General features: G+C 37.6%; 1 protein-coding gene across 11 annotated transcripts in view; it reads right to left on the bottom strand.

Annotated features, from left to right (window-relative positions):
• The window catches only part of LOC135200190 (TOX high mobility group box family member 2-like), a 1,058,689-nt gene that overhangs the window by 24,230 nt on the left and 1,018,560 nt on the right, over positions 1 to 15,899 (bottom strand). For all 11 annotated transcript variants that reach the window (XM_064228571.1, XM_064228575.1, XM_064228567.1 and 8 more), the window contains 4 exons: positions 12,482 to 12,622; positions 8,858 to 8,958; positions 7,638 to 7,878; positions 728 to 840 (listed from right to left, as the gene is read on the bottom strand). In XM_064228571.1, coding sequence (XP_064084641.1) covers positions 728 to 840; positions 7,638 to 7,878; positions 8,858 to 8,958; positions 12,482 to 12,622 — 596 coding nt within the window. The remainder of the gene's footprint in view (positions 1 to 727; positions 841 to 7,637; positions 7,879 to 8,857; positions 8,959 to 12,481; positions 12,623 to 15,899) is intronic.

The following is a 15,899-nucleotide window of genomic DNA, read 5'->3' as shown; positions in this document are numbered from 1 at the left end:
ATGTTTTCAGAAGTGACACATAACATGATTCTACTGTGCTCTGGTATCAATCTGCAATTAACAAGCTGATTCAAAAAATAGTCTAAAATATGGTCCTAATCTGGAAAACTAAATAAGTATTTCCTGGTGAATATCCCTTAATCAAAATACATTTACAAATCAATCCCTTTTCAAGTTTTACAAAAAGTAAACAAAGTAAACAACAGAGTCGCATTATTCTTCAAACTAACAACTTCCAATCCTTAGTCCGATGCAGTGGCGGAACTACTGGGAGTGCGGGAGGTGCAATGCACCAGGGCCCACTGTGATTGGGGGTCCATCTGGCCCCATGATAATGTCTTAGTATATTGATTTGGTATTATATTTGTAAATATGTTTAACAATAATGATAACAAGACTTTCGTGAACGTGTGCCATTCCCGTTGCCTTTGACACTTATACGTGAAGCCCCATATTTAAACACACACTTACGAAAGGCAAGGGATCGGCGCCCTCCTAGCTTTGAATTGAGTACCCATAGTGTACTGGTCTTTATTAAAAGGATTAAGCCTTCTTTCCCCCCTCCCCCAAAAAAAAGAAAAAGAAAAAGAAAAAATCGTCGCGTTAACAAGAAATGGTACATTTCTATTCACTTCGCCATTTTCCAAACAAAACATGAGTAAAATATAAACATAATCTTCCAATGTGTCATTCATAGCAACACCACACAAAAGACATCTTCACTTACTTTTGGGGTTCATTGGGATCCCTTTTCTTCTTGCCCTTCTTGGAGACTTTGGGTTTCTTGCCCCTTGCGGGCCCTTCTACGCTGTCCGACGAAGGCCTCTTGCCTCGGCCCATCTGAGGAAGAAAATCGAGAGTTAATAGACATCCGGTCATGGGAAGATTTGACACAACTTTGGCTGCTAACTGTTCATACCCTAAATGCGTTTCATTCTCTTTCCTTTATTTCCTTTATTCACCTCAGATCTGTCTGAGGAAATTCTTGGGTTAAAATTCTGAAATATTCGCTTAAGATTTGTGTCATACGTGAATGTAATAAAGCGCAACAGTATTCATAGAACTCCTAAATTTCCTCCGATACCGTTGTTCTTAAGGCTGTAACATTGGTCGAGTTGGTTGGCTTGGATTAAACAGGTCTCATGTCAGCACAAATATTTGCACAAAGGGGCCTGTAAGGCGTTAGTAATGTGTTAATAGTGACTGAAAGCTTTAAACGGTGGGCACCTGTGGACTAGGGCCTACCCACAAAGACCACAAAAAAAGCTCACAATCTTCGATAATATACGTCTGATATTACTCTGTGAAACAACATATACAATGACTGATAATTATACAAATATTAAATAAATGCTGAATTTCATTTCAAATTATCCAGCACAATTCCCGAAAAGATGGAGGTCTTAGACAAAGGAGCTGTCATTTTTCAGATTTAAGCTTCCCCAAATAGAAACATTACACATATTGCGTGCAATCCCGTTTGAAGTTACAAATTGGAGAAGCGAAATCTCGACTGCGAATCACGCAAACAAGACGTGAGCATGACGTAATAATGACACGGACATCATCATCATAATCACGGGCTACACACAGTCTACAAGGGACTAATAAAACAATGCCACATCAAAATCTACAATACCTTTTGCTAAATGTACCTACAAATATGACGTTCGCCATCTTCCTCACGCTAGGTAAACTAATACACTATTTTCCAGTAAATATTAGTCTGTAAAAGAAACCACAAGCTTAATCTTAACTTCATTTCATTATGAGAAAACAAGAAACAAAAAATGGAAGTGAAACAAGAAAATCATTAAAATGGACAAATTCATCAGTACTTCTTCCGTCACGGGATCTGTAATGAATGAATCACAAATCTAATTTCCATGTCTTTTCATTTTCTACTCTGCGAAAATTCGTCGCGCCTCAAATTGTTATGATGATACGTCCTATGACCTTCCTCACACAAGAATATTACCTTTATTTACATAAAAATCCATATATATATACTAGATAATATATTATATATTAATATATATATATATATATATATATACATAATATATCTATATATATATATATATATATATATATATTTATATATATATATAATATATATTATATTATAAACATAGAATATATATAACATAATATATACATATATAATATATATATATATATATATATATATATATAAATATATATATACATATTAGATATATATTATATATATAATATTTCATATGTATTAATGCAATACATCAATTTTATCAAGTGACTGGACATATTCTAGCCATTAAGAAACAAAATTTAATTTCCAAAACAAGAGAGAGAGAGAGAGAGAGAGAGAGAGAGAGAGAGAGAGAGAGAGAGAGAGAGAGAGAGCAATTCCGAACCAAGCAGCAAATGAGAAAAAAAAAGTGGAAGATAGCAAACGACACCCCCTACCCCCGTCAACCTTTCATCATTTCTGTTAACCACAGATCAAAAACTCTGGCATGAGGGGCCGTAGGGATGGGGGTGGGAGATTTAAGCGATGAATCACAGTGACAGACAGACAGAGAAAGAGAAAGAGAGCGAGAGAAAAATGAAGGGAAAAAAAAAAGTGTGGTGAGTAAAATGAATGAGTAACAACCGGACATGAGAGATGATTCCAGGGCCGGCCTGGGAGCAGGCAGGCGCCGGGAAAGGAAGAGGCCAGTTCCCCATTCGAAGCAAACTAGATGAGGTCGCATGCATGCCTAACACGGCAGCTCTCGCTTCGCAAGGCAGCCAACACCTTTCTCATTATGGATGGCGCTCTCAATAGCGGATGAGATGGTTAACCATGCATGAGAGATGATGGTGGATGGGGTAAAAAAGAGAATGGGGTGATCTGAAATGGGGAGGAGGAGGAAGTGAGACGAAAACGGCAGGTGGCATTGCGGAACTCAAATATTGTCTGAGCCTCTTATTACAAATTTGATTTCCAAAAATAATACATAAAACTACGAAATCTTCACTAATCATGATAGACTGGACAGATTTTAATGTTCAATGAAAACAAATAATTTCTTCATTCTATGCTATAAACAATGTGGATAATCACTTCAAAACTTCTAGTACGTACGCGTGGTAATGGCAATGTCATTCACATTTATTAAAAAGGAGTACTCACACATGAAAATCTCTAGAATTTCGGAAAACAATAACTTTCAAGTCCCACAATGGAGAGGGCCACCTTCATCATAATTTCATAGTGTCAGGACAAGTAACATTTAACTCCTCCGGGCCTTCCCCCCCCCCCCCCCCCGTCCCCCTATAATTGTGAATGACATTTTCGGAAAGGTTCCGAATTAAAAATACTTGGTATCCAACATCCCATTTTGGGAGAGATTTATTCTCCAACAAGTTTAAAGTTACATTATCCTCCTCATCTGAATAAGACACGAAAAATTAACGGTCGCAAATCATTTGTTTCAAATTTTCTTATCTTGAAGTCATTCATATTGTGTATAAATAATAAATAATACAGACTCATTTGAAATAAATACTGTTTTAGCTTTCTTTAAGCACTTTTTACTAAAAAACATATTTAAAGGTATGATGATATAAGAGAAGAAGTGAATACCAATGCTACAAATTTCAAATCAAACAAAGTACAATAATATAAAGTTGTATCTACATTGACTCTGTCAATCGTTGAACAAGTGAAACTTGTAGCTACATAAAACTTTCATCTCTGGCATTCAATCTTCTCTTTCCAGATACTACTGAATTAGAAGCACCCTTGAGTTTATTGATTTAAATAGTTAACTAATACAAGGTGTTGGAACTGTCAACATCCATTACAATCAACGATACAGTGCCAAGCGGTTACAAAAGCGACGTAATAAAAAACAATTGGGTGGGGGTAAGGGGGTTTTAATTTCCAAAAATATATCTCAGTACATTTAGTCCATGATCTCAAATTTCTCATCTTGGAAAAGTTTCATAATTGTCCACTGCCTATGACTGAGATTTAAATATACGTATTCATCTCGTTTCCCTTTAGTCAAATGTATTGTCTACAAAAGATATAACGTGAACGTATTTTCCCCTTAATTCTGAAGAAGAATCAACTACAACTCATTTTCTGAACATGTAAAACACGTCCAAATTAACAGTCACTGTGAAGAGATCTCATTAGTGACTTCAGTATAAACACTATTGCACTATTAGCTACATTCCTATGTAAAGGGAAAAAAAATCTGCATTTAACAAAGATGCAAGAGACAGCAAAAGGAAAGACACGTAAACAAATAATGGTCAACCTACTCATAATAGCTGATCACATCCGCCACAGAACTGACAATAACGGCAAAATAAGGTAACCGTATCACTTTCCTTCAATGGGCTTGTTATCTAACTACACAGTTGAAGAATGAATTACACCGTGTCCATCATCGTCATCCGTGTCACTTTCATTTACTAGTTTGTGACTAGACATCACTTTGTCAGAAAGTCATTTCCGTAAGCATGACTCAAGAAACATACTGTTACGTTATAAAATGCATAGTCATGAAATTCCCTCGTCCCGAAGAGCAAACACAACAAACAGACCTGGCGGAACGCAGCAGCAACTCCCAATGTAGCTTGTCGTCGTTTTATTTTCCTCCAAACAAAATGCGAGAAGGAAGGAGGCCGACGAGTCGGAAGAATAGGATGTGAATGCAACGTCGATAGGCAAAGGAGAGAGGAAAATCCCTCTCCTCCACTGCCTTAAATCCGGACAAACTAGGAGTGAGGAGACAGGGCTCTCAAACGAGAACTCTTCGCCAAGACAAAAGACGCTTCGATTGATATTGAAGGCCTTTTGCTCTGCTCACAGACGAATTTTCATGACCGCCGATGCGGTCTCCTTCTGTCCTCCTTCCAACCGCAAAAGAATACTACTATTCCCAAAATGTGGAAAATAAAAAATACTACTGCAGCTGGATGAAGTGAAAAGGTCGAGGAAAAAAAAACTCTACCGTAGACAAAGTAGAGAATAAACATAAAACTCTTTAAAAGAAAGAATGCAATAAAAAAAGGGGAAAAAGCTGTAGTAATACAAAAATCATAGAAGACTGACTGGGAGACGCAGTTGTAAAATTTAGCGTCCGGAAAAAAAAAAAAAAAAAAAAAAAAAAAAAAAAAAAAAAAACAAAAAAAAAAAAAAAAAAAAAAAAAAAAGCGACACCTGGGCGGTGTAGAACCAACTACCTCAACGTCACTTCTAAAAAGCACAAAATGCGTTCCTTGTTCCCTGGCTTGGGAGAGGCAGCACTTTTCAAACTTTCTCAATAGACCCGCGTAAGCATGAAAACGTTGCCATAACACGAACAGGAACAGTGAAATTATACTTACAATAATATGCTGCCATAATGATTACCAAAACTATGATCATTCTCAAAAAACCACATATCTCAAGCAAAAAAGTAAATGTGTCCGCTAAGTATTTTCACTAATTCTTGAAAGCATTGGATATTAGTTTCTCGTCATTTCTGCACCTGTGGTAATCTTGGAGCATTGTATTAGGCCAGTATTCATTCATCTGACCTCTTGCCTAAGTTCGCTGCAATCTTTCAATAACATTTCTGAATCTATGGGTTAGCCAACTGTATGAGGCTGGTAAAGATTACGCCAAGCAAACGAGAGAGAGAGAGAGAGAGAGAGAGAGAGAGAGAGAGAGAGAGAGAGAGAGAGAGAGAGAGCGCTGATGTTTTCAGAAACCAAACAACGGTGCATATTCCGGCTGTAACGGTAGATTTCTAAGTGTTGTCATTATGAACATAACCTCAAGTTCCAATTTACCGCAGCGCGAAATCCGTTACGCCCTACAATATCTGTTTCTATTTTTCCTCCGAAAAAGCATCGGGGCGTTTGCAGCGACAAGAGGAGACGGACGGAGGGGACACGAAACAAACGCGCTCCTTTCCTTGCAATCCAGCGCTCTGCGACAGGTTTTAGGAATAACTAAAATTGCAAAGCGCTTATAAATCTACATTTCATAAGGTATTAACACATCAATAGTCTCAGTCATACGGGTGGCTTTTGCAATTCTTTTCAAAGAAAAAATGACAGACACCTTTATATCACAAAAGGCAACGTCAGTTAAGCCAGGCTGAAACTTAATCCAAAATACCTTTGGAAAAGAGAAATAATTCTCGGAACGTAATTAGAAAATGCCCGTTATAAGCCGCCCCTCAGAGGAGGAGGAGGAGGAGGAGGAGGAGGAGGAGGAGGAGGAGGAGGAGGAGGAGGAGGAGGAGGAGGAGGAGGAGGAGGAGGAGGAGGAGGAGGAGGGAGTGATCTTCTTTAATAAGAATGCAGGCCATAATGGACAAAAAAACTAATTGTTGAATACAAAACCACACAAAAAGACAACCGCAATTCAATTAGTACAAAAGCCTGTCTACCTTCCAATAAAGTCTAACTCAATCAAATGGATTACGGGGCTTTGATACGCTTACTTCTAAAGAACCTTCCCGACATGGAGCGACCGCGCGCGCGTAACACAACCATTTTTTTTTTTATTTCAGCGCTCCGGGAAAATATTTTTCACTTATTTAATCAGTCAAATGACGTACTTTTCCCCCGTTTGAGTCACTGATAGCATGCGGGGAGCTGTAAAATTTCTGAAATACAGACTGATGCAATTGCAAAGATAATGAATCCGTTGGTACGCATGTAGCAACTCCAATCCATCTGTATCAAAGTACTTTCTTTCCCAGCTCTCTCTCTCCCCACTGGAAATAACTTCCCTAAATCATCTATATACTGATATGACACTCAAATAAGCTCATCAAATCTTCATGAAATTATGGCCGTTTCGACTTATCAACGGATTTATACTGAGCGAGCTCGGAAATGAACTTTAAATAACGGAAAAATAATCCTCATACATCTATAAGGACAATTCAGATTTACGAACATCATCGGGTAAAAAGGGAAAAGAGCCATTCAATGCGAAACCTACTGAGATGGAGCGCTCTCACGCCACAGGAACCATCTCAATCACGGATCTCTTGAGAGTTCCTTTCTTTTCGACATAATCAATAAAACCATTATACAATCTATACACACACATATATATACTATAATAAATATATATATATATATATATATATAAATATATATATATATTATATAAAATGTTAGCGACGTGTGCCCTACAGGAGATATTCAACAATTGAAATAATTACCTCGCTCAATTCATGAAAATAAATACACACTCATATCCCTAATTACCTACACTTCCTTTTCCGGCTTTACAGATTCTGCACATTATACAGATTATAACATAAATTTTAAATTATGTCAATGACTTCAATTGACCCTTCACCTCTGAGCGTTCAGTTTTTCAGCACATGGCGGTTTAGTTGGAAATTTATTAGTGATGGTAATGAATGTCACAAATCATTATACACGTACAATTAATGATGACTGTCTGTGCGGGTACTTGACGCGCGGGTTAACACATGATTGTCAATATTAATATCTAAATCAAACTTGTCGCTAATACTCAGCAACTTCTCTGAAGAGAAGAAGCATTCCTGGTGGCGGTCAACTGACTTAACACAAACACGAGCGCTAACTAACCCCTATCATTACAAGAAAGCGGAATTCTCCCTCACCTGTGCTAGAGGCGTCGAGTCATCGGAATCTTCGCTGCCTGGAGAAGGGGAACCGCCGGAATTGGGTGACCCCCCATTTCTAGCCATGGGTGGGCGAGGATAGTAACCTCCCATCATGCCCCCGACACCAGCCATCATGTGTCCCTGCTGTGGAGGGCCCGCCCCGTGCATAGCCAGAGAGGCGTTTGTGTATGTCGGAGTCGGGGGCCCACACGCCGGATGGACCATATAGCCTGTAGTCCTGTACAAACAACACACAAACGCAGAGACAGAGATTAAAGGTGTGGCACAAAAAATGTAAAAAGTCGCACAACAATGTTTGCTTCAATGTTACTCAGATTTTCGCATTATACTCCATTTAGTAACGAGCTAACAGTCAATGTTAAATCTTCAGGCTAGATTAAATAATATAAAAAAAAGTCCATTCCAATATATGTCTAAATACATAATTCATCATAATTTTAGCACAATATCAGTCTTACAGCCCATCCACTACTTGCCAGATCCCACTAGAGGATCAAATTCCAACATTTTATCCCCTATGACGATGAAATGGTTTCCCGGGATGTTAAAATACTTCTAGCTATCAAACATAATACAAGGCTTCTTTTACGCAGAACAACTGTTCCTTCCTTGCTACACCTACAATCATCCCTTCAGCTAATTCTACCATGACATTTTATCTTTCTTCCAAAATCCTAATTAAAGATTTCCAGTCTTCCCATCCATACTAACATTTACTGCTCTATCTTTCCTTATAGAACTGCCTGGCTGAAATTTACTTACCAGCTTTGCTCTTAAAAACTTTCAAATTCTTTTACATGTCTTGTGTAACTTAATTTTACTATCATCAACTTACACTGTGTCATTAACAAACTTTAACATTAGTCATATCACAACGCATTTTCAGCCTCTTTTCTTAGCCCACAGGGGTTAATCTACAACTTTCGTCCTACACATGACTTTTCTAAATACTTCATAATAATAAAGAAAAAAAAATACTGAAAACTAAGAGCCACAGATAAAACTCTGTTTCCTGAAACCTACTTTTACCCTGGGAGATGTTCCCATCTACACGATTCCAATAACATCAAAAATAAACTAAAAAGAAAGCATGTCCCGTGTAATAACTATATCAAAAGAGGGCAATGTAATGAAACTTAACTATACAGTAAAAATAAAACATCAAAATGAACTATGGAACTAGAGGTAGTACTTACTGAACAGACGCCATGTGGCTGTTCTGGGAGATGGGGGGAATATACAGGTTCTGTGGAGGAAACTGTGGATTTGGAGAGCCCATGGCACCGGTCACACCCATCTGTCAAAAGGCGGAAAATTAGACGCTTATACTAATCGTGGCTAAATCACACAAGGAACAAAACATCAAAACAAGTTTCTTACGGCAGAAAACAATGCCAAGGAACATTTGCAATTTATAATTTTTATTATTATTAAAACTTATATAAAGCGATAAGAAAGACTATTTTCCCTTCAAGACATTATTCTATAACGAATAAAAAGAAACTAGTCGTACACGGTTTTACTTCAAGACATTTTCTACGAATCATTTAATTTTAAATCAACGTTTTTACTTAAAGACGATGTCTTCTAAGTGAAGACATTATTTTATTTATTTTTATTTTTTATTTATTTATTTTTTTATTTTTAATTCCCTTCAAAATAATATTTCCTACAGAGTAGCCCTTCTAGAGCTTGTATCGCCGTTTTCAAATCAAGAATATATTATCTGGGTATAAAAACTTGATTTCAAATCACCGTTCTTATAAAATGTAAACAGGGAAAAAACCATTTCATTGCAGAAGTTCTGGTTTTTATCACACGGCGTCTGCGCCTCCAATGGCTCTTTAAAATTGCATAACACTACAAAGGCTCACTTCTGGAACTGGAAATAATTATACTGAATCACTCACATGATGTGAATGCTAAGTTCCAAAGCAATACATAAATAAACCATAACGGAAAGCAATGTCAAGAAAAATTTTCTGCTTGCAAAAAGGCTGACGTAAGCTTATAATACAAGAATGTCAATAATAAACATTCATTTACGAGTGAAGACTAATTGAAATTACACTACAGCTTTTTGTTATCGATACAATTTTACTCTTCCCTATCGACAATTTACAAGTTTAATACTTCCCCCTACAGTCAAGTTATATACAATCATATATGCATGAAATGTACTGAAACACTTAGAAATGACGGGGTAAATTTTGCAGAATCCACATCTACACAAATACTTAGTCCCTGCATACTTTAAACCATCAAACATTCCCAATGATTGCATCTTAAATGGCCCCCTGATCTTCTGGGATGGAGCAGGGAGAGAAATGACAATATCATTCTCTTGACATTCACAACAAATAATGTACCGTAGGTGAACACTGAAAATTGGAGGTACGACATTTTGCAAAATAATAATAACTACAAAAACCAATATTTAAGCGTTTTTTTGAGGAACAGCGAAAGAAAGTGGATCTATGAAAAAATTTCCTTTAAAAGAAAGCGCTTCATCAATTGCTGTTTAAACGATACTACCATAAAAAAAAAAATGTTCCCAATTCTTTTCAATTAAGAATGTGTTATTCAAAATTAACTGACCAGTCAGTGACTAAAATTCAAATACCATTAAGACAACACATGCCGCGTATAATTTACTACATCAGTTACAGTCTGGGGTGACCCGATATCAAGGGACATCGGAACTCCAGAATTATCATACAACGAAAGAGAGTTAGAGCTTTCCGTTACACCTCTAACTGACCAGACTACAGAGCGACCAATCAGCAAGTACTATGAAACTGCAAATGACTCACTGCATAAATAAATTTTGAGTTCAACATGTCGAGCGCACCCTTGCCATATAGATATAATGTAAATTCATAACCTTCTCAAAATTCCGTTTTTAACCAGTGATCATGACCAGTTAGCTCAGTAGTACCTCATGAAAATTATGCCACCATCTCGAATAGCCGAGACATGGACGTGAACGGGATACGAGCAAGGGCAGTTACCGTGTTGTGACTACTGGCATCCGCATCGTTACCTTAGCGGGTCCCAATGGTCCCTCTAAATAGCAGTGCTACGGCTTAAGTGGTGTGGCTAGAGATTTCTCTCGCGAAGGGATTAAACAGTGCGGTTATGCCACCGCTGAATGGCACCTAAGAATCCACAGGTTCTCTAGAGACGGAAGGCCTTTTACATGCCGTATAAATACTACATTCCTCACGATATTTGTCCAAGGAATTTCTTCTTGCTTGAGTGGCATGATCCGCTGACGGCTTGACATCTTTTATTAGATTTGAGATGCTGTGGTGAAAACAATATTTTCTTGCCGTTATATGTGATCAATGCCTAAACTAACTTCTCTAATTTACAGAAGAAGTTCGAAGAAGACCTCAGTTCAAAATCGGTTGCAGTGAAAAAAGAACATTTTAAAATTTGACACCGACAATATGGTCACTAACCTAAAGTAGTGGACGACTTTCCTCCGATACCTGTTATTCATTGCATTGCATTACACTCTACTTATCGTTCATCAGAGGCAAAAATGAACACCTTAACTCAAATACCAAGATCTCATCGAATTATACTGTAGAGAGGAAAAGCTATCCGGGACCATTTCTACGAGATATAATTTACAAATTACAAATATTATCCTTCCCTCTCCAGAAATATAAGAATTAAGAGATGTTTTTTGTATACTGAGAAAAATTGTCTTCAGAGTAAAGCAAGATTAATTACAGGTCACGCTGACCCTTTATAAACAATAATTTCGTTAGCCAACGAGAATTCTCTTTCTGAAAAGTCTGTTTGATATTCATTTTCCAAATAAAAATAAAAACCCTCAAGAGTTGAACATGAATCCTCTCAAAGCCAACCATCATCTTATTTTCAACATCTAAGCAATTCATTATTTCAAAAGCTACTGTTTAGTCCTGTGACATTATATCCTGTTAAACCCTGATCCTGATCACGTGGAAGAATTCTTCCACGTGATTAGGGTTTAACGGGATGCAATGCCACAGGACAAAACGATAACTTTTGAAATAATGAAATATGTAGATGTTGAAAATAAGATGATGCGTTGGCTTTGAGAGGATAAATGTTCAACTCTTGAGGGTTTTTATTTTTATTTGGAAAATGAATATCAAACAGACTTTGTAGTAGAAAGAGAATTCACTTTGGTTAACCAAGTTATTGCTTACAAAGTGTATGTGCGTGACTGTAATTAATCTCGCTTTACTCTGAAAACAATTTTTTCTCATTTATACAAAATATATATATCTCTTAAAACTTACTATATATATATATATATATATATATATATATATATATATATATGTGTGTGTGTATGTGTGTGTGTGTGTGTGTGTGCGTGTGATATATACGTATATATCTGGTGTGTGGGTGTTAGTGTGTGCGTATAGGAACCATATTCAGCGGGTAATGGATTCCATGATGAAACTTGCTCTTATCAAGACATGAGTCCGTGTCATTCACCACTGGCCTTTATAAATGCGTGTGTGTTTGTGTGTATGTATGTTTATAAATATACATACAGTAATCTGTATGGTATATTATATATTACAAATGTATATGTATCTTATAATGTGTTGTATTATGTATGTATGTAGTATAAAATATCTATGTATATATATAGTATTATTATATATATATATATGTATATAGATATATATATATATATATACATTAATATACAACACACACACACACTTAAGGACAAATCAACTCATCTGGCAGCATGAAGAAGCTGCAGAACCAATCACCACTAACAGTACGTCAATCCGCCGTCTACCCACCTGATGCTGATACATGGAGTGTGGATGGTGAGGATGGGAATGTGGTGCAGAGGTAGTGTCTGGTTCTTGCTGATTGAGTGTGGAGGTGAGTCCCTGTAGGTCGGAGTAGTTCTCCTCACTACCATAACTACCGTAGGCAGGCTGTAAAAAAGAGAGACAGAATTATTAATGATATCTTATGAGAGGTCTACAGAATTCCCATGTTAATCCGACTGAGAAAATCGTGCACTACATAATATACCTCAAAACTCACACTTACAGATTCATGTCCATTTTCATAGTTAATATCATGGACATCATGAACTCTAATACCGTGGAGATAATAATATTTTCCAATGACTTTCCATACGGACTGGAATCATTTGATTTACAGCATTATCAATGACATTCTATTGCTAACATTTTTGTTGTATTAAAAGTACACAGCGTACTTCAATTTTCACTCTTTCAAAAAAGAGGATAAGACAACTTACTCTGTGACGCAAAAACTGCAGTAATGAAACATTCAACATTGCATTCTGATCCATTCACTAACACGTAAAAGTTGATGCATAAAATCCTATGAACACAAGGAAAGACATTTTACTGTCTCAATTAACTGAGAACTCAAATGGTGATCATAAAAAAGACAGAGGGCTTCGACTCTTCAGTCCCTTGAATATCTATCGGTGGGGCAACCTGTGGTGAAAGCAATCTTCCCCCATAGGTCTATGTTGAACACTATACACGCTTGTAAGGACAAAAGGTAAAGAAAAAAGTCGTGAGTGTTTGTAAGTAAGCGTGTATAAGCTACATGTATATATGAAAATATATTAATTCCGGGGTAGAGCGAATTAGATATTAAAGGACATTTGTAGCTCGATATATGTATATGAATCACGGTAATGTGATATGACTTTTATATATATATATAATATATATATATATATATATATATGTGTGAAAAAATTAGTTGGCGTAATTTACATTAGAATTTAACGAGGATCTATCCCTAAGAGGCGAATTAATACCAACCGGAACGCATCATGAAATCTGGAGGCAAAGGACGTCCCAAAATGGAAGCAGAGTAATTTACGGTATTTGGAATGTTTGCTGACTCTAGCTCGGACAACACTTAAAATATTCCTCCTTTATCGCATGTAAATAAAGCACAAAATTAATTAGCAACCATTTACCTAAAAATCCACCCTCAACCCCCTCCTCCCCCATCTCCTCCACTTTGATTTAACATACATACCAATCTGTTGTATGGACGTATCTGTTTATATAAATAATGTAGAGCTTTAAAGGAAAGATTTAATTTTTGAAAAGAGATTATAATATATATATATATATATATATATATATATATATATATATATATATATATATATATATATATATATATGTGTGGTAACCTTATCTTACACATGTGCTTCACTGCAAAGAAAATCCTCGTCTTGAGATACTAAACGAAAGGAAGGAAAGTTCATGGTATTCTAAGGTGGGAAAAGGGACGGGGATACAAGCTGAGGGAGGGGGACAATCACTTCATGGGAGAGGGAGGGAGGGGGCTGGCTGCCTGGCTAGTGGTAGGGGTTTGGAAGGACGTACGTACGTACGTGTGTGTGTGTGTGTGTGTTGTGGGAGAAGGAAAGAAGGAGGCAAGGAAGAGAGTGAAATGGGAAAGAAGAGGAAGAAAAAGAAAAGAAGAGGAGGAGGAGGAGGAGGAGGAGGAGGAGGAGTGTGTCGCCCCTAACACCAAACAACATAACCGATTTACGGGAGAATTTTGAAGCAGACAAAATCCATCACGAGTAGTTTGAGAGATGCCAGAATGGAGGGAAACTTTGGTGTGTCTTCACAAGTGATGGACAAAATTGAACAAGACAGACAGGTATCCCTCAATTTCGACTCCATCGCTTTCATAATGGCATTCCAAAAGCGGGGGAGAGGAAGACGGGCCTAGCTGGAGGAAAAATGTCGCTGCCACTTTGACTCCTACGGCGGGCGGGCATAAGGCAGAAAAAGCGGGCGGCTGCGTGGTTATTGTACCCATGCACGTAGGAAATCCGCCGCCAAACTTATACTTCCCAAGGGGACAACTTAGTTGGCAACGGGCTAAATTAAAGTACATAGATTTTCATTTAGTCCTGCGACATTATGCTCTCTCTTCGCATTACCTATGCAAGCGACTCTTCCACGCGCCAAAAGGGACCTGGCCGTCATGTCCTGAGACACCGCCATTCCCGCCCTTCGGGACATCCACCGTAGGGGCTGCTCGGCTGGCCTCGGCGGAGGTCGATGCTTAGGCCCCTGTGCCACTGGTATTTCCACATATAGATGCAAATGAACCGATTTATGTGCGTTTGTTAATAGAAATTTTTCCGTTGCTCTTAACTCTACGCAAGTTGTAGGAGCGAAACGGCGAGGCTACAGCAATACCACCAACAGCAACGTTGCTGCCGACGTTGTGAAAAGGTTGTTGCTGTTATTGCTATTGTGAAGTTCAACAACCTACATTAAAATCTTCACCTCTTTCTCTCTCCCTCTTCTCAACTTCTAGAATAAGAAGAAGCACATGCGGAAAAAAAGGACATTTAATAACAAAAAGAAAAATATTGTCGCCATCAAATTTATACAAAGATCATCACGACCAAAGAAATTCTTTACTCAGTCAAACAAATTCTCATTCACTTTGACTGGCGAGTAAAATATTTTCATATTTATTTCCTTTACTGATCTCTCTCTCTCTCTCTCTCTCTCTCTCTCTCTCTCTCTCTCTCTCTCTCTTGAACACACACAAACACACACACATACACAGTTTTCATGCTAGTATTTTAAAGGGAATGTATCATCACACGAGGCACTTATGAAACTCTCAGAAGCAGCGCGGCATTGCTGTGGATGCGCGCGCGCGCACACAACGGTGGTGGTGGTGGTGGAGGAGGAGGAGGGGAGGGGGAGGAGGGGAGGGGAGGTGGGGAGGGGGAAGGGGGAGGGTGGGGAGGGGGAGGAGGGAAGGGGTAAGCGAGGTGGGCGCTACGGTCGCTTTTCGTATTATTATAATCATTCTCGTGTTACAATTCTTTTAATATTTTGCTTTCCGTTGAACGCGATTAAAATTAATTACCGCGTATTTTGCAACAATTTGCAACCCATAAAAGAGAAACTATTTGAATTCTCTTGCGAATAAAACAGTAATTAATATCAGATGGTGCTACGCAGGATCTTTCTTTCTTGGCTTTATGATTCAATTTCATAAAAATATATTTGTTAGAGATGTCTTCTGAAATTCGGAATGAATTCAGAAACATAATTATACCTACATAACATTCACAGTTACAAGAAACATTGCATAGTACTTTAGTATCTGTCACATCCAAACTTATAAACTTTACCTTCAACGCTAAGCTAAACTTGGAAACTAATAAAATCA

This window comes from Macrobrachium nipponense, chromosome 26 (assembly GCF_015104395.2).
Source record: "Macrobrachium nipponense isolate FS-2020 chromosome 26, ASM1510439v2, whole genome shotgun sequence".
NCBI lineage: Eukaryota > Metazoa > Arthropoda > Malacostraca > Decapoda > Palaemonidae > Macrobrachium > Macrobrachium nipponense.
The sequence above is the reverse complement of the archived record's forward strand: the minus strand, read 5'-3'. Positions and strand labels throughout refer to the sequence as shown.